The sequence below is a fragment of the Carettochelys insculpta genome, chromosome 6, assembly GCF_033958435.1.
Source record: "Carettochelys insculpta isolate YL-2023 chromosome 6, ASM3395843v1, whole genome shotgun sequence".
NCBI classification, from domain to species: domain Eukaryota; kingdom Metazoa; phylum Chordata; order Testudines; family Carettochelyidae; genus Carettochelys; species Carettochelys insculpta.
The window spans coordinates 31,462,654-31,484,749 of NC_134142.1; the positions used below are offsets into that span (position 1 = coordinate 31,462,654).

At 37.6% G+C, this 22,096-nt stretch overlaps 1 protein-coding gene across 3 annotated transcripts in view; it reads left to right on the forward strand.

Annotated features, from left to right (window-relative positions):
• TRIP11 (thyroid hormone receptor interactor 11) overlaps nucleotides 1-22,096 on the forward strand; it is a 77,263-nt gene that overhangs the window by 20,865 nt on the left and 34,302 nt on the right. For 2 of the 3 annotated variants that reach the window (XM_074996607.1, XM_074996606.1), the window contains exons 6-11: nucleotides 1,888-2,053; nucleotides 3,887-4,228; nucleotides 5,998-6,038; nucleotides 9,923-10,018; nucleotides 15,297-15,503; nucleotides 17,592-20,624. In XM_074996607.1, coding sequence (XP_074852708.1) covers nucleotides 1,888-2,053; nucleotides 3,887-4,228; nucleotides 5,998-6,038; nucleotides 9,923-10,018; nucleotides 15,297-15,503; nucleotides 17,592-20,624 — 3,885 coding nt within the window. The remainder of the gene's footprint in view (nucleotides 1-1,887; nucleotides 2,054-3,886; nucleotides 4,229-5,997; nucleotides 6,039-9,922; nucleotides 10,019-15,296; nucleotides 15,504-17,591; nucleotides 20,625-22,096) is intronic. The other variant, XM_074996608.1, reaches the window with a different exon arrangement.

Here is a 22,096-nt window from a genome sequence, read left to right on the forward strand (position 1 = left end):
CTCAGGTACTTAAGGCAAAATTTACCATTAAGGAAAGCTCTAAATTAGTGACTCTCAGCCTTTCCAAGCTACTGTTTCCCTTTTAGGACTCTGATTTGTCTTGTGCACCCCAAGTTTCACCTCACTTAAAAGCTACTTGCCTACAAAGTCAGGCATAAAAACACAGATGTTTCACAGCATGATATTACTGAAAAATTGTTTACGTTCTCATTTTTACCATATAATTATAAAATACATTAATTGGAATATAAATATTGCACTTACATTTTGGTGTATAGTATATAGAGTAGTATAAACAAGTAATTGTATGAAATTTTAGTTTGTATTGATTTTGCTAGTACTTTTTTATGTAGCCTTCTAAAACTAAGCAAATATCTAGATGATATCCACACCTTCCCCCCTCGCCCTCCCCCTCCCATGGAAGACTGCATACCCAAGCTATACATATGAGAATCACTTCTCTAAATAAGTCTAACAGAAGTTTGAGTGAGATCTGCAGCCCTTTTTACATACACTTTTTTTATAGTGGACTAGGCATCCACACAAACTAGGAAATAATTAACTTTCTGAACCAGCCACAGACAATCTTTCTTTAGTCTTCTGTGATGTACTGTAGTGTTGCATTTGGCAACTAAGAGATATAAATCATCAGTGTGCTGTAACTTGTCCTTAAACAAGTGCCAGTCACTAGTTGTGTGGCCTGCTCCAAAGAACATCTGTTGCAAGGCTCATTGACGTTCATGGGAGCAAGTTTAAGCTTTGTGTGAGAACCTTAGAGTTGCAGAATCTCTTCCAAGGTGAGCCCAGGATACAAAATTGAGCCCACTTCGTCAATGTAGGAGGAATCCAGTATTTCAGTTTTTAGCTATTTGTGGCAAAGTTGGGTTTTTTCATCAGTACAAATTAATTGACCGTGATCTTGATTCTTCTTCCAAAAGTAGCCCCACTGCTCTCCCCAGTGAGGCTGAATTTTCTTGTTCCTTACAGAAGAAAAGGTTGAGGCTAAAGTTGGGGGTTGATTTCTGTGCGGTAGTCTATGTCCTCACTAGAACATAAAGTGGATTTTAAGGCCCTTAACTCGATTTTACAATGTGATTTGTCTTCACTGCAAATACCACTAGGTCGATTTTGATGGGCAATATATTGCCAAGTTTGAATTAAGAATGTCAAATTAGTGCTAGTGGAAGTAGCGTTACTTTAAATTGTTTTTATCAGCCTCCAGAGAGATCCCGCAATGCCCTGAATATGTCTGTTCTGGCTGCTTTCACCTCTGCTGCTCTCCAGGTGTGCAGGAAGTAGGAATCAGGAAGCCCGGCAGTTTGAATTTATTTTCTTTTTGGTCAGCACGGCGATTGCATCTAGCCATGATTTTTCAGGGTTGTAAAAGAGCCCCAGCATGGAGCCATGAGGGGAGCCAGGATCTCTTTTTGCCTGTTGGGCTAGCCCCTGCCACACCATTTGGTGGCTGGGCTGTGGGGCTCATGCTTGCAGGCAGTAGGATGTCCTGCCCTGCATGGGGTGAAGGCTTCTTCACTGGGGGAGCAGCACCTGTGAATGACAAAAATGTTATTGATCAATTGCAAATCTAGACAAAGTCTGTGAGAGAGGTAGCGTGTGGGGATGAGGTAGTAGAGGAGGAAAAAGGTAAATGAATATATTTCTAGTTGGTACAGTCTCCTTTGTGTCAGAAATTATAAGCTCTTTGATTTGAGGCCATTTTTCTTGTAAGTTGTGCCATGCCAACCACATTGTTTGCATAAATAAATAATTTTTAAACAGCTTTATTTACGGTGTAAAATGTTTGACAATAGTATCTTTGCAGGTTGAGAAATATATTCTTTTAAAATGTGTCTGTATTCTGAATATTTTTTCACTTGCACTTTTAAGGAGCTGAAACAGAATTTAAGTCAAGAAATAGATGAACATCAGCATGAGCTTTCAGTATTACAGGATGCACATCGACAGAAGCTGGCAGAAATAAGTCGTCGTCACCGGGAAGAGTTAAGTGAATATGAGGAGCGGATTGAAGAACTTGAAAATCAGTTGCAGCAAGGTATGTAGTACCCTACAATCATTCTGTTTTATTGGCTGTTACTCTCTGCTTTTGTATAAAATTAACTTTATTCAGAATATCAAGTGCACATACAAATGAGCAGTTTAATTGCTGTCCAATATATTCATGTGGATTTAGCAAATCTTTAAACAGATACATCTCTTCATTTGTATTCATTTTGGGATATTTTCTAAATTCTTGGACAATAATTTGTCCCCTCATAATCTACTTCCATCTATTTAGATTGATGATATCCTCAGGCAGGTGGTCTGCACTAGATCCATAAATCCAAAATGTTTTATTCCAATCCAATATTAGTTTGAAAACAGACTGCAGAATAAAGTGAACAATAACAAAAAAAAAAAAAAAGTTGTTAAGGCAAGTAGTAGTAAGTCGTAAATGGGCCACTCACAGAATGCTATAAAGTCAGATATGATGGTGTAAAAATCTGTAAAAGTTCCTGATTGGATGGATTGGACGCTAGAACACTTTGTAGCAACAAGCGTCTTGGTTGTCTAGATTTCTTGTACTGGGATATCACTTGATGCATAGAAGTGAAAGCTTGCATGTCGTATTAATTGTCTCTTTTTTAAGAGGCATCATTCGCAAGTTCATATCCAGACTCTGCAAATTTGTAATTGATTTGTCCATTCAAAGAGTGTATGCTGTCCTATGGGAGAGAGACTTAGTTCCAATGACTATTGCCTGTTCCCAAAATGAAAGGGGAACTGAATTGTCGATAGCATTGCCTCAAATAAATATAGAGTAAGCAGAAGCACCATGTAAAAACTTTGAGGCCTCAACCGAAAGTGGTAGGGAATTAACTCATGGTAATTTAATGTCAAATCGTTCTGCCTTCTGACTACTTTTAGAGCAATCCTTTTAAAGAATCTTGGATGAAATCAAAGGCATGAGCCACACATCTCTTGCATCATGACTCAGCTATAAGACAAAATATTTCTCCCACTTTCTAGTGTGATATTACTCACTTCTGACCATATGCTTGTTAAACTGTGTTTTCACCCATCTGGGATCATCTGGAGGCAGATTGTCTGCTTAGCAGTTTACATTTTTAATTTAAATCTTAAAAGGAAAATTCAACTCTGATTACTATGTGTTGAATTGTAAATATAAGGATTAATGTATAATATGACAAAACCAAATGCAATGAGAGTTTAAATGTGTTGGTCTATAGAATTTGATTGTCATCAAAATGTTCTTTAATTCTTATGGCAATTAAAAATAATTCTAATAAATTTGTAGTGATCACCAATTTCAAGCCATAATCCTAAGAATTTAAAAATCACTAAAATGAGCCTCTGTGAAATATACAAATTATTATAACTCATGACAACCATTCATTAGCTCTGTTACATTAAAATAACAAACCACAAACCTAATGTCCTTTGGTCTGTAATATATACTGTTATAGGCTACAGTGTTCTGGTCACATAGTTTAAGGAACATATGAAGGACTGACTGGACAACTTTATTTTTTGATAAGATGTTTCATTGTTTTCCCATTTTTAGTCAGTTTTTAACTATAGGTGATTAGAACCATATCTGCCACACTTCACTTGTTTTAAAATTGCCATTATATTGCTGTCACTGTAAGAAGCTGTGAATGTATCTCTTCCAAAGCAAACAGCATACGTTGATAACATTCGTTGTCCTAAATGTATGTCTTGCTTTCTGTACATGAAGTGATTGTCCCCAGTTAACTAAAGTTATTGTTTAACATTGTCAACCTTTCAAGAAGAAAACTTCATGAAGAAAATGCTGTAATGCTTACTTTGGTTACTAGTAGAAACTCAGTGTCTTGTGCTTTTTCAGGTGGTGCAGGCATTGACATCAGTGATCGTTCTAAAATTGGTGAACGACAAACTGAAAAAATAGAGGACACACAGAATATGAAAGAACTGGAAGATAAAGTAAAACAATTAAATCAAAAATTGTCTTCTCTAGAAAATGAAAACAAAATCCTGCTGAATGAGAGAGAACGGGTAAAGGTGGAAAATAGCCAAATAACACAAGAATATGAAAAATTGAAATCTGAGTTTATCAAGCTTCAAAATTGTGTTTCAGAACAGGAGATGCTCCTGAAAGAACAGGGGGGAAATCTCCCACCAACATCATCAGAGGAAGAAGTGCTCAGACTACAGCAAGCACTGTTGGGTAGGAAGCAGTTAAGATTTCATATCCTGTCCAACAGATTTTATACATTTTAAAAATAGAAACCATTTTAGGAAAAGTGTGAATAAATGAGATTGTGATAAATATGAACAGAGCCACCATGGAAAAGTGTTTACATGTGAAATGATCAACTAAAACAAGATCTGAAAGGACTACTTTGGTCTCCAGATACCTTAGTGAAGATGTCTGCCTCGGGCCTAGTTGGAATTTTTGTTCTCTGTTTTGTTGAAAGACTAAAATAATAGTGCCAGTTTTACAGTGATGATTTCTAATATTGGTTGCATCACTCTAAAGATACAGCTAAAATCAAAATATGTAGAGACAGGATGACCAATACTAGAAATATGGTGAGTCTTCAAATGTTAATGACAATAGTAAAATTATTTATAATAAGAAAAAGAGAAGCTAAAGATGACAATTGAACAATTTAAAATTATGGCATGGCACATGAAAAATGACCTTTCCTGATGGCTTGCTTTGTTTTCTATTACCATTTGCTGTCTTTGTATTGTTTTTCTTCTCGGCTGTGTCTACACAGGCACATATCTTCGAAATAGTCATATTTCGAAGATTACTAATGAGGTGCTGAATTGAATATTCAGCGCCTTATTAGCATTTGAAAAGGACCCTCGTGTAGCCGCACCAAGCCACGTGCTTTTGAAAGCGGTGCTTTCGAAGTGCCATGGCCCGAAGCATCCTAATGCTAATGAGGCACTGAATATTCAATGCAGCACCTCATTAGTAATCTTCGAAATATGACTATTTTGAAATATGTGCCTGTGTAGATACAGCCGAGAAGAAAAACAATACAAAGACAGCAAAAGGTAATAGAAAACAAAGCAAGCCAGCAGGAAAGGTCATTTTTCGTGCACCATATTGAATATTCAATATTCAATAGCAATGGCTATTTCGAAGATTTGTGTCGGTGTAGACACACCCCTCTTGCCCCCAGCAAACTCTGGGCTGTGTATGGTGTACTATAGAGCAGAGAGGCCCTCTGAGTATTGAGCTCCCCATCTGCAACAGTGTTTGTTGTTTTGCTCTCCCCCTGCACCCCACCCGAGAACCATAGAGAGTTCTCTGCAGGTCCCACCTAAGCTTCTTGTGCACTGTGGTTTTCTTGCGAGGGAATTGCTTTGACAGCAAGAATGTGAGCCACAGCAATAATCGCTTTTAAGTAATAGAACCATATGCTTTTACTTGTGATCACTCTAAATATTCAACAAGAGTTAAATTTAAAAATATTTTTCCATTATAATGAATTGGTTTTTGATGTTATGAATGCTTTACAAATGCTGCATTTCTAATTTATAGGCAGTGTTCTATAGTGGTCAAGTATTTAGTCCTTTCGTTTTGAACAATATTTCTTAGTGTGTTTAAGTATTTAAAACTTTTATAGACACACTAAGAAATATTGTTCAAAAGAAAAGGACTAAGAACTTGACCACTATATAATGATTAAGTATTTAAAACTTTTATAATCATTCAAAACTTACATTCTGTAAATTCTGATTAACAGTGGCTGTAACGTTGCTTGTCTTCTAACATCTTGGAGTGACTCTAGATGAGAAGTGATAAAATCTGAATCATACTGTTGTTTTTATATTACGGGTTTTTTCCCCACTATTGATTGAAGAGATTAATTTGGTTTTAGAGCATTAGGATTTTTAATTTAATCTGTCTAGCAATTTAAATGACCTAATCTTCTGGTTGTCAAAATAAATGATCTAACGCTGTTGCTGTTTTTACAGATGCAGAAAAAGAAATAATGAAACTTAATGCCTTAAATCAGGTAAACTGATTTTGAAGTTATACCAACACTGAAGTCATAATGCCTGGGTCTACGCTTGCCCCCAGCTTTGAAGCGGACATATTAATCAGGGCAACAGGAGATTACTATTGAACTGCTGCAGTGAATACGCACCACTTCATTAGGCTAATTCTCCCCCATGGCAACTTTGAAGTGTCAAACTTCGAAGTGCCAGCATGCATGTAGCTGCAGGTACTTCCAAGTGCCTTTACTCAAAATTCAGGAGTAAAGGCACTTCGAAGTAGCGCAGGCACTTCGAAGTGCCCATGGCTACAGGCATGCCGGCACCACAGAGTTTGACACTGTCCATTAATTTGACGCTTTGAAGTTGCCATGGGGGAACATTAGCTTAATGAAGTGCTGCGTATTCATCATAGCACTTCATTAGTAATCTCACATCACCCTGATTAACATGCCCCCTTCGAAGCTGGGAGCAAGTGCAGACAAGCCCAATAGTAAGAACTAATATTAATCATAGTATCATGCAAGTGTAGGACTGGAATGTACCTTGATAAGTCATCTAGTCCAGTGCCCTGCTTTGCTGTAGGCCTGAGCATTATTTGGAATATTTTTGATGGTCATTTGTCTAAACTGTTCTTAAATAATTCCAGTGATGATGATTCCACAATTTCCTAGGTAATTTGTTCTATTGTTTAACTACCCTTATAGTTAGGATGATTTTCCTAATGCCTAATCTAAATCTCCCTTGCTGCTTCTTGAGCCCAGTACTGCTTGTCCTTTCCTCAGTAGTTAAAGGGAACAATTTATCACCCTACTATTCATAATAACCTTAAATGTACAAGTTGCACGTACCTTGCCTGGCACCCTTGGGACCTGAGTAGTCACGAACCAGGGATTTTTCTGGGCCAGGAGTGGCTGTAGCTTCCTGGCCACAGTTCTCTGGCCATGGCTGCCCAGAGTCTTCTTAGTCCCTGCTGGCTTTTTTCCCTGGCCCAACCAGGCTTCCAGCCTGGGGACTCTCAGTTGGTGCCCATTCCCAACCACTTGGGCCCTCTGGTTCAGCAGCATGTGTGGCCCACAGATATTGCCAGACCAGAGTCCCAGATATCAGAGGTTGAACCTATACTTGAAGTCTGTTACTATGTTGCCCCTCAGTCAAGTCTGCTCAAAATTAAGCGTACCCAGTTTCTAAGTCTTTGCTTATAGATCATGTTTCTTAGGTCTTTAATAATTTCTGTTGCTCTCCTTTGGACCCTCTTCTAAGTTTTCCACCTCTTTCCTGAAATATGGAGTCCAGAACTGACACATTGTTCCAGTTCAGGCCTTACATACCGTGTAGAGTGGAAGAATTACTTCTCGATTTGCTTACAAGAACCATAATACATCCCAGAATGTTGTGTGCTTTTTTTCTGTTTGTTTGTAACAGTATTACATTACTGACCTGTATTTCATGTGTGATCCACTATAATTCCCCAGATCCTTTTCTAAGCTAGTCATTTGTAACTTTGTATTTGTCCTTCTTAATTCAGGTATTTTCTTAAGTGTATCAAGATAAATTTGAATTCCAATCCTGTCCTGCAGAGGGCTCGTAACCCTCCCCAGTGTATTCCCTAAGCCCATTATTCATGAAGATCTTGACTGTCTCTAAACCCAGGACAGATCCCTATGTATCCCACTCAATATGCCCTTCCAGTGTGATTGTGAACCACGGATAAGTGCTCTGAATATTTTTCTAGCCACTTGTGCACCAATATTATTATAGATTTGTCTAAGTTTAGAGATGTAAAATCCAATTTAATCAGTTAAACGCTAGGTTTAACAGATTAAGCAGGTGGAGGGGTGGCTGGGGAGATCTCAGACAGGCTGCTCTGGCATGGTGGAGTGTCCTTGCCTGTGGCAGTGCCACAGGGTTGGGGGCACTCCAGCACGGACTTGAGCAGTTCCTATCTGCAGCAGCCTGGGGTGCTCTAGCCAGGCCAAAGCAGCCCCTGTCCTCAGCAGTGGCACTGCTCAGTCCAGCTGGGCTGTAGCAGCCTCACCAGTCATCCCTCTGCACTTCCCAGCCACCCCTTCCTCTTCTGGGGCTGCTATGGACAGGGCTACTCTGGCCTATCTGGAGCACCCCTGCCTATGGAGCGAGAGCAACCCCTTGCCCGCAGGGGGCTGCTCTAGGTTGTACTAGTTAACCTTTAACATCCCTGTCTAGGCTATAGTTCTTCGAGAAATTCCTGTGCGAGAGCATCAAAAGCCATGTTAAAGTTAAAATTTATCACATTTGCTACTCTACCGCTATCCACAAGGCTTCTTACCCTGTCAAAGAAGGATAGTAGATTGGTTTGACATCAATTTTACTTGATAAATTCCCATTAACTATTACTTTTCCTCATTTTCTTCTAGGTGCTTACAGTTTGATTGATTATTTGTGCCATTATCTTTCTGATACTGAAGCTAAATTGACTAGTCTATAACTTTGTGGGTTGTCCTGTTCTTCTGATTTATGGAGGACTGGTTTGTCATATACTCACCAATGATCTGATTAGAAGAAAGATTTTTTTTTTTCCCTGAAATCATCCCAGAATTGGAGAATGTAAAGATTTCAATACTTTGTAAGGATCTTCGGGATCTGGCAAGAACATTCTGGCTGAGGATAAAGCCACTCTTTAACAAATAAGCCATTAAAACTCCAAACCATAGAATCAAAAGAAATAATACAATTCTGTTAGGTATCTGTGATCTCATTCCTTACAAAGTCTATTTAGACTAGGATAGTCAAACAAAAGAACTGAAATAACTAAATCTATATGATGGTTTGCCCTATTAAAGTGTCTTGGTACTATCCTGAATATTCATGTCAGTGGCCAACCTTCTGTGCCCAAATCTTACTCCCTCACTTGCATAAACTTTGGGTATACTTACTCTATATGCTAGTATATTTATGTTCATACAGCCCTTTTATATCTAAAGTCTGCCTCTTCAAGTCGACTGTCTTTATTTTGCTGTTTTTCCTCCCATAATTCCTTAGATTTATTAATTCTATAATTTCACAATCCTTTTCACTCAAGTTGCCTTTCATCTTCAAGATCTCGACTAGTTCTTCCCTTTTTGTCAGAATCAAGTCCAAAATAGTTTCTTCCTTAATCACTTTCTACCCCTCCTGTAATAAAAAGTTGTATCCAGTGCATTCCAGGAATATGTCAGACAGTCTGTCCCTTCATGTATTATTTTTGCTACAGGTGTCTGAGCAGTTGTCCTCTTTACCACCAATTACTGTGTTTTTAATGATTTTGTTTGATGTTTAATTAAGCCTTATCCACCTCTTTTTCCTGACTGGGTGTTGTATAATAGGTCCTTGTCATGATATCACCTTTGTTTTTACCTTTTTTATCCTGACCCAAAGGCTTTCAGCAGGTCTTGCTCCCACTTCTGTCTCAACCTCATTGCAAGTTTAAGGAAAAGTGTGCTTTTAAAGTTGTATGTTTTGTATGAGTGTCTTTAAAGCTTTCTCTACATGGAGATAGCCTTTTGGTAATCAAGGAAGTAACTGGGCTGATAATTTCATGATTGGATATAAAAGGCATATGAAAACATATGTCATATACTATGAGAAATTCCATACACTCTAGTAATTAGAACAGTTGCACTCCCTCTAACAGTTTATTGTTCAATCTAATATAGGATGTAACTTGTTTTTAATTAAGTGGTAAAAAACACCCAGAAATCACAAGTGGACTTTTTGGCAGTATTTCAGTATATGTATAGTTACTTTTTAAAATGTTTGTTTTCCTTCTTACATGCTTCTTTATAGAAAAATCTTAAATTTTATAGAATTCTTGCAGATGCTAGTGTTTTGATACATATTCATAGGAAACAGAATTCTCAGATGAATTATCAACTCTCTTTTATAGACTGACAGTTTTACTGGTGCAGGAGAAGATGGTTTGAAGGTTAAAAAAGATACACAAGCCCTAAAAGAAGAAAACTGTAAATTAAGAAAAGAAAAGGTATGTTAGTTAATTGACCATTTGTGCTTTTAGTTTTGTATATAGATTTACTGAAGCAAAAGAGTGAGTATTAACAAGTACATTGGGTGTGTGCTGCAAACACCCACCCACACCATTCTGTCTAAAGATTTCGGACCAGCCGTACCTCTACTTAGAAAAATTGACTTCGTTCATTAAGATATTTGCCTGAAGATGTTGAACTGGTATTTTTCTCAATTTTTTAATAAGCATCTCAAGAAAATAATTCCATTTCAAAATTTAAAGAAATTTCAATTAAATTCCCATATTAAAATTGGTATTTGATTCTGAATTGTATTTATCAGTACTTGAAAATGTGTCCCACTGACATATTGTAAAGCAAAGAGACAGCCTTTGCACTTTTTGTTTACTTGATATATACTACATCAGTGGTTCCTGACCTTTTCAGTAGTACAGACCCCCAGTCACCCCTCCAGCCATTCACAGACCCACAACAAAGCTAGTTCTAGCTGCTAAGTAAGTTTTACTAAATGAAAAAGGAAACCACAACATAGATTTTTTTTTTTTTTTTTTTGGACAGAGAGTTAATAACATTATTGGAAGATATTTAATTTAAAAATAATAGGTTGTAATATTGCAGTTTATTTAAAGCTTATTTTCAATAATTTCTATTTTTTTTTCCATGGACCACCCCTTCCATCCCACAGTACCCTCACGACCCCAGGTTGGGAACCACTATACTATTTCATAGGAGCTGATGTGTTTAGAGATATAATATTAACCACTTTTCAGAACTGCATTGATACTATATTGCCTCAGTTGTTGATATATGGAAAAAGACAAAAAGAATCTTTGAACACAGCTTTATAGGTATAGTTTTTCATAAGCTCTGTCAATATTTTGTTAAATATGATTCCTCTTCATTTTTAGCATGGCATTGTGGTCTCCAAATTCTTTTTGCCATTATATGGCAACAACATTTTGATATTGTATGATAGACCTGAAGTCTTCAGTTCTTTTGTAAAAAGTTATTTGAGAAATGGTATAATGTGTGAAGTAGCAAACTGAAATACCTGGTCTCCCTGAAAATTTAGTTGGGCAAAACATATGTTTTTCCTCATCTTGTGCCATGGGCTGCCTAGCATTTTGAGGTCCAGCTTCCTTCAATTCCTTCTCAATCACCTTTGGTCTGGGATGGAATCTGGAGAAGAGCCTTTCTATCTTGTTAACTTTTAAGAGTTACTCTCATTAATCTTATGTTAGTAGTGATTAGTTGTTTCTCTTTAATTTTCTCACTCTCAAAGTAAAAATATTACTCTTCCCTTGTTACCTTATGTTTCCCTGTTTTCTACCCTCCCAAGTGGGAGCTCACCTCTCTGTGACTGTGCCGAGATCCCCTCATTGCAAGGGGTGTCTTGCTTGTCAGCTGGCCTTTCCTGTGAGCAGTGATCACTCATAGTGTACTTACTGCTGCCTTGATGATGGCCACATCACACACAGTGCACCTGCTCCATCATATTAACCTCCCAAGCCCAAAAGGACTGTGAACTCAGACTAAGAATTCTTATGGAGAGTTTTTTATGGCCAGTTTTGCACGCCTAGCTCTGTTTCTCTGGCGTGGCTCTCACTATAGGTTTGGTCAGCAGCTGACCCCCACTTGCCACAGCCACTCAAGAGGAAATCCTCTTTCCCCACACAGACTGAAAGAAATGGGCCATTACTTCACCTTCCAGGGACCTGCCTCAGAGAAAGCCATTCCTTGTAAGGTTATTAGCTGCAACATCACTTGACTCCTGTGACCGTCATGGCACCTCTGATAGTAGAACTAAATAGAAGTCCAGAAACCCTAAATGGACAGGACCATAGGCAGACATTGTATTTCATGACCGAGAACCACAGTGCAGGAGCTGCCAGAACAGTATCGAGTGTCTGATCCAAGAAAACCTTGAGTGTTTCAGCACTAACAACAGTGTTGGCATTGATCATATGGTTCAGACTGAGCAAGCTGTTGGGATCAAGTAAGCCATGTACACCATCCACTGGCTTCATAAGAGAATGCACTGTGCCCTCAGTACTGACGATTTCTTCACTTTCTAAACACCCACAGGTGCTGATGATGCACCTGCCTGCTTCATAGCAGTTCAGATAGCGAAGGCACACCTGGTCATCTCTGATGTGCCTGAGTCCTTGCTTCTCCATAATGAGCTTCCTATAGCTTGCACTGTTTCCCCAAGTCACAATCCTACTGTCCTTCACCACTGAGAATTCCCTTTCTCAGCAAGGAGGAAGAGGATGAAGAGCACTCCATTCTGCCTGCATACCTGGAACTCCCCTCTACTGGTCTGCATTATCCAGAATTGGATGGACCCCCATGGATGCAGTCCCACATGTCAGTCCCCCACAATCCTATGGACTATATATAGGGCACAGGTTCCCATATCAACCCTATTGTAGAGCCAGAAACATGAACAACTGGAATTTATTGGAGCACACCTGGATGCAATACAGGCCAGAGCCTTTTTCCAGCTTACAGATTTTCTTCAATAGCTGAACTTGTACCACTATGGGAACCAAACTACAGATCTCTGCCAGCATATGCCTCAGGCTGCTTGACCATATGGCAGTGGCCATGTTTCTGGTGAAACATACCAGGCTGTACATCTCCAGGTTTAGCTACATTTATTAGGTGTACCTCACAGACATAGTCTTCATAAATTCCTGTCCATATCTATCAAGGTCAAGGACATCACTACACTGATGGGCGCAACCCCAAAATGTGTGTATAGGGTCCTTTTTGTCTAACAAACACTGTTCCTTATACTAACAACTGATGCCTCCCTAATTGGTTGGGGAACACACCTTCAGACCACATGGTACAGGGCAGGTGGGCTGCTGAATCCTGCATGCACACCAACCTTTTAAAACTGATTGCTTAACAGTGCCAACATTTCCTACCAATGACCAGAGATCAAACCACAAAAGTAATGGTAAACAATATCATCTACACTTTCTGCATGAGAACATGAGGCAGAGAGTAAGGTCTCACTCCCTATTTTCAAAAGCACTGAAATTGTGGAACTTCTGTAACACAACATTAGCATTTCAGCTGCATACCTTCCTGGCCAGCAAAACAGCATGCTAGTCTCACCAAGCAGACATTGCTCAAAAGACCATGAGTGGAAACTAGATACAGGAGTGCTTCAGCATATATTCAGCCACTGGGAGTTTCCCATATAGATCTCTTTGCTACACCAGAGGATGCCAAATGCCCTCAGTTCTACTCACCAGCAGGTCTAGATCCCTGGTGTCTGGGAAACACATTTCTTATTGCATGCCATGATTCACTACTCTGTGCCTTTCCACCCATTTCTCTCTTTATTCAAGGTACTTCACAAAAAACAGGTGGAAATGAGCCTTAGTCATCCTGATAGCCTGAACATGGCTATAATGAACTGAGTATCTTTTTATGTCCTATGTGTAATAGTATGCTCTCAGATTAGCTTGTAGTTGATTCCACACCTCCTCTTGCAGATGCAGGCTGAATCCTCCATCCCAGTCTATGACTCTGTCGTGATTTTGGGATTTGGAGATGACCTGTTCAGAGGCAATAAAAGAAGCTGTGAGACCCCCAAAGCTTTGAAAGATTCTGATCTTTACGCACAGCCAGGCATATCTCATTGTTGGATACCCCATTGCTGCACATTCTTGGTCATATATATTAGATCTGAGGCCTCTCTAAAAGCTTTGTTCATGTGCTCTTGTCTGCCATGACTGCATTCCCTACTCCATGATAGCTATTCTGTATTTACACACCCGCTCATGAAGAGATTCCTTAAAGGCTTTTAGAACTTCTGCCCTCTTGTATGACATCCCATCCGCCCTGGATACTAACTTTGTGTTGTGCTGTCTCACCAGATTGTCATTTGAGCCCATGACTGTGTACTCCTACATTCTCCTTTCTATAAAAACAGCATTTTTCTTAACTATTATATCTGCCTGATAATTAGGGTAAATGGGGTTTCTGGTGGCATACCTCCTCAAACAATTTTTCTTAAGGTGAGGCTCACATTATGCGCCTATCCAAAATTCTTGTTCGTGACGTCATCCTCCTTCCATTTGAATCAGCTTATCCACCTTCCCTGCTTCTTCACCAACTGAGTACTAACCAATACATTCAACACTATACACTTTGGATGTTCAGCAAGACATCTGCACAACCATCTACTTGGAACACGAGTCCAGTCTATTCACTCTCATGCTCTCTTTCCACATTTATTGCCTTTCTCAACAATGCGCATATCACTGACACTAGCAAAGTAACTGCCTGGGCATTCACACTTTTGATCAACATACAGTTACTCATGTGACAGCGATAACTGTCTCACAAGGGAATACTGTCTTCTCCTCCTTATTGGACAACACTCTGCAGCCTCAGCCTTCCATCTCTGGACACTGCTCTACAGTCATCTGCAGTAAAGCACCAAGAGGGAAACTCACTGAAAAAAGGTTACTGACCATGTGCGATAACTGAGGTTCTTCAAGATATGAATCCCTGTGGGTGCTTCAGATCACACAGTTTATATATGCCCACCATGGCTTGAGATGGGAAGGAGCGCACGTGTGGCCCAGCGGCAGTGCTACCAAACATATTTGAACCCAGACACAAGGGATGCTGCTGTACTGTCTACAGTGAAGCACCACAGGAAAACGTATTTCAGTGACCCTCAGTTACTGTACATAATGAATAACCTTTTTATCTGCTGTCATGATTGTCTTGTAATTCTGTGGTAGTCAGGGTTCCATGTAGTTTATTATGTGTTAGGTAGGACTTTTAAACCGAGGTCCCCTCTACTCTGCATGGGTACTAAAAGTCCCATTTCATTTTTCCTGTGAAGTTTACTTAGATACCCTTGGTCAAAACCCTCCCTTCTGTGATCCGTTGTGCAGCATGCTGTGCCCAGGATGCCTATACATTATGCAGCTATGACAATTTACATCAGCTGAGGACACATTTCACTTCTTATTGATATGATTCTTTATGCACTCTTAAAAGTTACACTGGGGTTCTTGTGATGAAAAATATTTTTACATATGTGTGTTAATGACCTCCTCCTCAAACTGAATAATGCTTAGTTGCAATAAAAAACTCAAGTAGAGTTGTTTCTCTGATGTTCAAAATGCTTGCTTTTTTTTGTTCAAATTTAAAGTACTCTGGTTGACTAAATATAAAACCCGTTTTCAAAACCAGCATTTAGAAACTTTAATAATTGTATAAAATCCAATTTATGTCAAAAATAAGGAAGAACTTCAGAAGAAACTGGCAAGCTTACAACATAAAGATGAAGATATTACATCCACATGTATTGAAGATCAGAACTTGGAGTTAAATCGATTGAGGCAGGATCTGGCAAGGAAAGAGCATGAACTCAAGGAAAGTATTACAGAAAGAGACAGAGTAGCAGCAGAATTGGACGAATTGGACAAGCAGAATCAAGAAACTATGCAGGTAACTAATATTGTCAAGAATTACTGGCTTTCTTTACTTTTCAGACATTTGATGTGTCATATCAATTTTTGCTCACAGATATCAAGGCCAGTTAGGTTCCCAATAGTCTGTTGCCCTACTAGATAAGGCCAGCATACTTCCTGACAGTGGTGGGTATCATGCACTTCAAGGAAACTCAAGAAATCCTGTAATGGACAAATATGGACTAGTGTACCTGTGACCCACAAAGGAAATTTCTTACTAGTTTTTGTCAGGTAGTGGTTATCATGTGTCCTCTAACATGAGGGCTTATTTTTCTATTGAGGATTGTTTGCTGCAGCAAGGATATGTTTAGGGTTTTTTAAATCCTAATAAATCTTGACCTGTGTAGTAATTTGCAACAGCGAGTTCATATGTTGACAATATTTATATGTTATATAATAAGTATTGTCTCTTGTCACTTTTTAAATTTTATTAGTTTATAGTAGCATAACATCTTAGACCTTGTCTTTTTAACTATGTGAAACTTAGTGATCAGAATATTTGTAATCAGAATCAAATATTAATAGTTTTAAATTTGTCACTATTTCAACTAATGCTCAGTTTTTAAAAATATATTTGAAATTTATTTGTTTCACAATAGCTGCTTGACTTTTCACAAAGAAAATGGCCAATACTGCCATGATATTACAAAATAGTATGCCAACATATGAAAAAAAAATGCTGTGTAAATCAAAATAACGTCAGATAGGGAGACTACAAAGGAATAGACATAAGATACATACAATATAAAGTCTTCCACCTGAATCATATATACAGGAGAAAAATGAAAGATCGTATATTAAACCATATTTTGGAGCCATTACAAAAAAGGAGTAACAGCCTCAACGTGAAGACTTTATGTCTTCAGCTATCTTGTAGACAAAAATATGTTCTCTTTTAAGTTTAGTACATCATGAAACTCCATGGCTATGGCCACACTAACCGCTCCTTTTGGAGGGGCGATAGTAATGTGGCACTTTGGAACATGCCAATGAGGCGTTACCATGAATATGCAGTGCCTCATTAGCATAATAGCAGCTGCACACGCTTCAAAACTGCTGGTTTCAAAACGCATACCACCCATGTAGCCGGGGGCCTTTTGAAACAGCCCTATGATCTTGAAAGCCCCTTCTTCCCATCTGGTTTTGGGAAGAAGGGGCTTTCAAAATCGGGGCCGTTTCGAAAGGCCCCCAGCTACATGGATGACATGCATTTCAAAACTGGCAGTTTCGAAGCATGTGCAGCTGCCATTGTGCTAATGAGGTGCTGCATATTCAGCATGTTCCTTTCGGAGGGGCTAGTGTGAGTACAGCCAATTAGAATTATTATGGTATATCTGAAAAACTTAGGCATAGGAAGCACTGACTTGTCTTAGGATTATACAAAGAAGTCCACAGAGGGACTGTACATTTGGTTAATTACTGGATTTTTAACTTACACATGTACTAAAACAGAGCACTCTATTGAAAAGCGAATATTCAATAATTTTGTCTTTGCTGCTGTATGCCAAAGCTACTGTGTTTTGGCCACGTGTTTAAAATAGTGAGTGTTCCATATTTTTCATATTGTTAATAAAGACTAGAATGGAAGAAACGTTCCTATAATTTCTAATAAAATTAATAATCTCTGGTTAAGTGTTTAGAATTCTGACATGGTCTGTATTAGGCAAGTATGCATTTCGAATCAATATAAACACTTCTATAGACTGTATGTTAGTTCACATTTATATATTTACGTGAATGAACATTATTCACATTTACTTATTTGTGGCGTGATTTAATGCTTCATTGGCACTACGTAATTGAAAACATTTGGACGTACACAGCTAAAATTGACATTTACTGTATGCCAAATTAATTATCCTGACAATTTTTTGACTTTACCTTTTAACTCTATTCTTTTGGAGAATGATTCTATAGTCTTGATTGAATATATTTTCATCTTTTGGAATTAACTGCTTAATCAAAAACATTTTGTATTTTTTTGTTATACAGATGATTAAATGAATGAAAGCTCTGGTTTTATTGGCTGTTTTATCCTGATGATGCTTGTTTCTCTTTATTTTAGCATTTGATTGCCCTGAAAGAGCAACTGTCAAAACAGCATACAAAAGCTGATACTACCATTGCACAGCTAAAACTTGACATAGATTTTGAAAGAAAGAAAGTGTCTGAAGTCGAAGCTGAGAAGGTAGAACTGAGTAAGGAGCTAGAAGCTCAAAAATTAAAAGTGAGCCAATGTACATTCGCACTTAATGATTTAAATGTGAGTAATCAACAGCTTCAGCATAATATTAATGATTTACAAGAACAGCTAAATAAATCCCAAGAATGTAACTTAAATAATAAAAAGGAAATTGCAGAACTAAACCACAATCTGAAACAAAAAGAAGAGGAACTTTCTGTTTCTCAGGACAAGTTAGCAAAGATAATAAATCAAGAATCTAACAGTACCTATCAAGATCTTTCACTTAAAGAAAGAGAAGCAGAAATTGCAAAACTAAATAAAGACATTTCAGAAAATAAGCAACTCAATCAAAATTTGGAGAAATCTGTGTATGATCTTAAAATGGAAAATGGAAAGCTGTTGGCAGTCTGTGAAGAACTAAATCAGCAGTTGCAAGAAGCTGTTGCTGAGAAAAGTAAGGTTTCCTTGGGAAAAGATACTATATTGGAGGCTTTGAAAATGGAAAAAGGGCAGTTGGAAACTGAATTAAGCCAGACTAAAAAGCAGTTATTGGAACAAGCTAAAAAATACGAGAAAACCATTGAGGAACTGTCAAATGCACGTAACATGAACACTACCACATTGCAGCTGGAACATGAACGTCTAGTGAAATGTAATCAAGAGAGAGATTTTGAGATAGCAGAACTCAAAAGGAACATTGAGCAGATAGAAGCAGACCATGAAGAAACTAAAGAGATGTTGACAACCAGTTTAGGAGGACAAAAGCAGCTAACAGAACTCATAAAAGAAAAAGAGGTGTTTATTGAAAAATTTAAAAGTAGAGCTTTAGAGCTGCAACAGGAACTTGAGCAATATGTTAAGGATTCCAAAAAGCATGAGATTTTAAGACAAAATTTAGAAGAAAAGGACAAAAGTCTTGCAGCTGTGAAAGAAGAAAACAATCATCTGAAGGAAGAGATTGAAAGACTGAAGGACCAACAAGGCAGATCTCCGCCAGTGGCTGAGCCTAAAACTCTTGATATTATTACTGAACTTGAAACTGAGATAACACAGTTACATGTAATAAAGAATAATCTTGAAGAGGAAATAAAACTTCACAAAAGAACAACTGAAGATCAGAATCAGAAAACTGTGCAACTTCAAAAATCTTTACAGGAACACAAAAGGGAAATAGATGAGTCTAAATTTCAGTATGAGCAAATGAATATCACACATGAAAAGGTATTCTTGGAGAAAGATGAAGAAATTAAAAGTTTACAAAAAGCAATTGAACAAATTAAAATTCAGTTGCACAGTGAGCGGCAAGTCATTCAGACAGACTCCTCTGATCTCTTTCAAGAAACCAAAGTCCAGACCCTTAATGGAGAAAATGGTAATGAAAAACATGACTTGTCTAAGTCTGAAACTGAAAGACTAGTAAAAGGTATCAAAGAGAGGGAGAGGGAAATTAAGCTTCTGAATGAAAGGAATGTGTCTCTAACTCAACAAATCGATCATTTGTCGAAAGATCAAGTTGGTAAACTCACTCAGATCATCCAAGAGAAAGACTTAGAGATACAAGCCCTCCATGCAAGTGTTTCCTCTTCATCTTATAGACAGGATGTTCTGTATCTTCAACAGCAACTACAAGCCTATGTCATGGAAAGAGAACAGGTGCTGGCAGTTTTGAGTGAAAAGACTAGAGAAAACAGCCAGTTAAAAACAGAGTATCATAAAATCATGGATATGGTAGCAGCTAAGGAAGCTGCTCTGATGAAGTTGCAAGAAGAGAATCAAAAATTATCTAATAGGTTTGAAAGTAGCAGCCAAGATATGTTTAAAGAGACTATTCAGAATTTGTCCCGTATCATTCGAGAGAAGGATATTGAAATAGATGCCTTGAGTCAAAAATGCCAAACCTTACTGACGGTCCTACAGTCATCCAACATAGGTACTGATAGTGGGTCAGGAGGTGTTAACAGTAATCAATTTGAGGAGCTTTTACAAGAACGTGATAAATTAAAGCAGCAAGTAAAGAAGATGGAAGAGTGGAAGCAACAAGTAATGACTACAGTCCAGAACATGCAACATGAATCAGCTCATCTCCAAGAGGAACTACATAAGCTTCAAGCACAAATTTTAGTTGACAGTGATAGCAATTCTAAATTACAGATAGATTTTAATGGCTTGATCCAGAGTTATGAGCAGAATGAGAAAAAAATGAAAAGTTTTAGTCAGGAGTTAGCACAGGTTCAGCATAGTATAGGACAGCTTCATAATACCAAGGATCTTCTTCTGGAAAAACTTGATATGGTAACGCCACCTGTGCTGATGGCTTCTTCTGTTTCACAAGCATCAGACATTCCAAGCGGTACATCACCTGAAATAGTGAGTGATGAATCTAAACTTCTTCAACTGGAATTGGAGCAACTTAAAAAAATGTTACAAGAAAAAGATGGGACTATCAGAACTCTTAAGGAAAATAATCAAAGATTGTCTGATTCTGTGGCTGCAAGTTTGGAGTTGGAAAGAAAGGGACAAAAGGAGACTGATTCGGAGATGAGGCAGATAAAGGAAAAATGTGATGTTTTCCAGAAGTCACTTAGGGAAAAAGACCTCTTCATTAAATCTAAAAGTGATCAGTTGCTTTCTGTAAGTGAAAATCTTAGTAACAAAGAAAATGAAAATGAGCTTTTAAAACAAGCTGTCACTAATCTTAAAGAAAGAAATTTAGTTTTAGAAATGGATATTTGTAAGCTGAAAGAAGAAAACGAAAAAATAGTGACAAGATGCAGGGAGAAGGAAACTGAATTCCGAGCATTACAGGAGACTAACATGCAGTTTTCGATGATGCTGAGAGAGAGAGAATTTGAATCTAATTCAATGAAAGAAAAGGCTCTTGCTTTTGAAAAACTATTGAAAGAAAAAGAACAGGTATGTGAAGTTGTTTTTTTTTATTTTAGTAGTTATAAATATTTAAGGAAGAAGATACAAACACTTTTAATAATTTGTGTGACTGTGAATTCTCACAAATATAGTCTGAAGGTATTTGCCTAAGAGCAGCAGTGAATGAAAGTCTAAGTTTTAACTGATCCAGTGTAAGATTAGTGAGAGTTCTGATAAGGATTTATTAGAAACCTACATTGTTCTTCAGAGGTCGCCAGGATTAGTATTGTTTACATAAACCATTGCAAATGACCTGACATAGTTTGAAAACATTTAATTTTCCTCCAACTGCAGTTTTGATATATTTTAGCATCACTTAGTCCATTCTGTATCTACCAAGTGGAATCCATTTCTCTGAATAAGTACAAGCATTCATAGATGTTAAACATATGTACGACTTACATAAAATGTAACTTAGTCTTTATAGCATAGTGTTAATGGCAGTTAGAATTGTGTGTGCTTTTTGTTTTTGTTTTTTAATCCAGGACATCTTCAGGCACGTGTGAAGTACTCTGCTTGTCCAAGTTTCTTACTCTGGACCATTGCAGTTAAATATTATGATAAAGCACTTTGACCACTCAATATGTAAAAACTATAACATGTCATTGTGGGGTTTCAAGTTTAGTTTTGATTATTTCCAAAACAAATACAACTACAAGTTAAAAGATTGTTTTTTGTAATGGCCAGTCCTGCAAAGAGAGCCTGGATTCTTGAAAGTCAGGCTAATGTCTCTCCATCTCTTACAAAATCCTTTAACAAAAGTCCTGCAAACTAAATTAAGTGTCTTGATGTCAATAGTGCAGTCCAAATGTTTTTAGTAGGGTTCCACAAATGTAACTGGAACTTTGTAAACAACTCATTTGGTATTAGATGAGGTAGTATAGCTTTCTCTTAGCTAAGCTGGCTCTGCAGAGCTAATAAGAGTGCTAACTACATAAAATAGATGTTTTCTGTGTTTTTCTTAACATCAGTTGATATGATTTTGAATACAAGTGTGGAGAGCCAATAGCAGGAAGATGCCATTTTTTACATACTCATTTGTTTTTATTACTGAGAGTTCATAGTGTGCCTAAAAACGTTAGTAGCCACTGTTTGTTTTATTTCATTTGTACTAATCTGACTTTACCTTGGAATCTGTTTTTTTATATAGCTATCTTAAACAAATAATATAAACAATAACATAAACTAGATGCCTAAAAAAGGGGCACATTTAGTTATTTAGAAATAGCTATCTTAACAGGAAGTACAGGTTCATAAATTGTGATTGGGGGAGGACAGTTTTAAAGTAACTGTCTGACATGTTAGGATGCTAGATATCTATTCATTGCATTTAGTAAATATTTTCTGTTTGCGTAGGATGACTTTAGAAATAGTTTTTAATCTATCAGACAATATACCAATATAATAATTCCAAAATAGACAACTGTTTCTTCAAAAGATCTTAGGAAGTATGTGCTTCC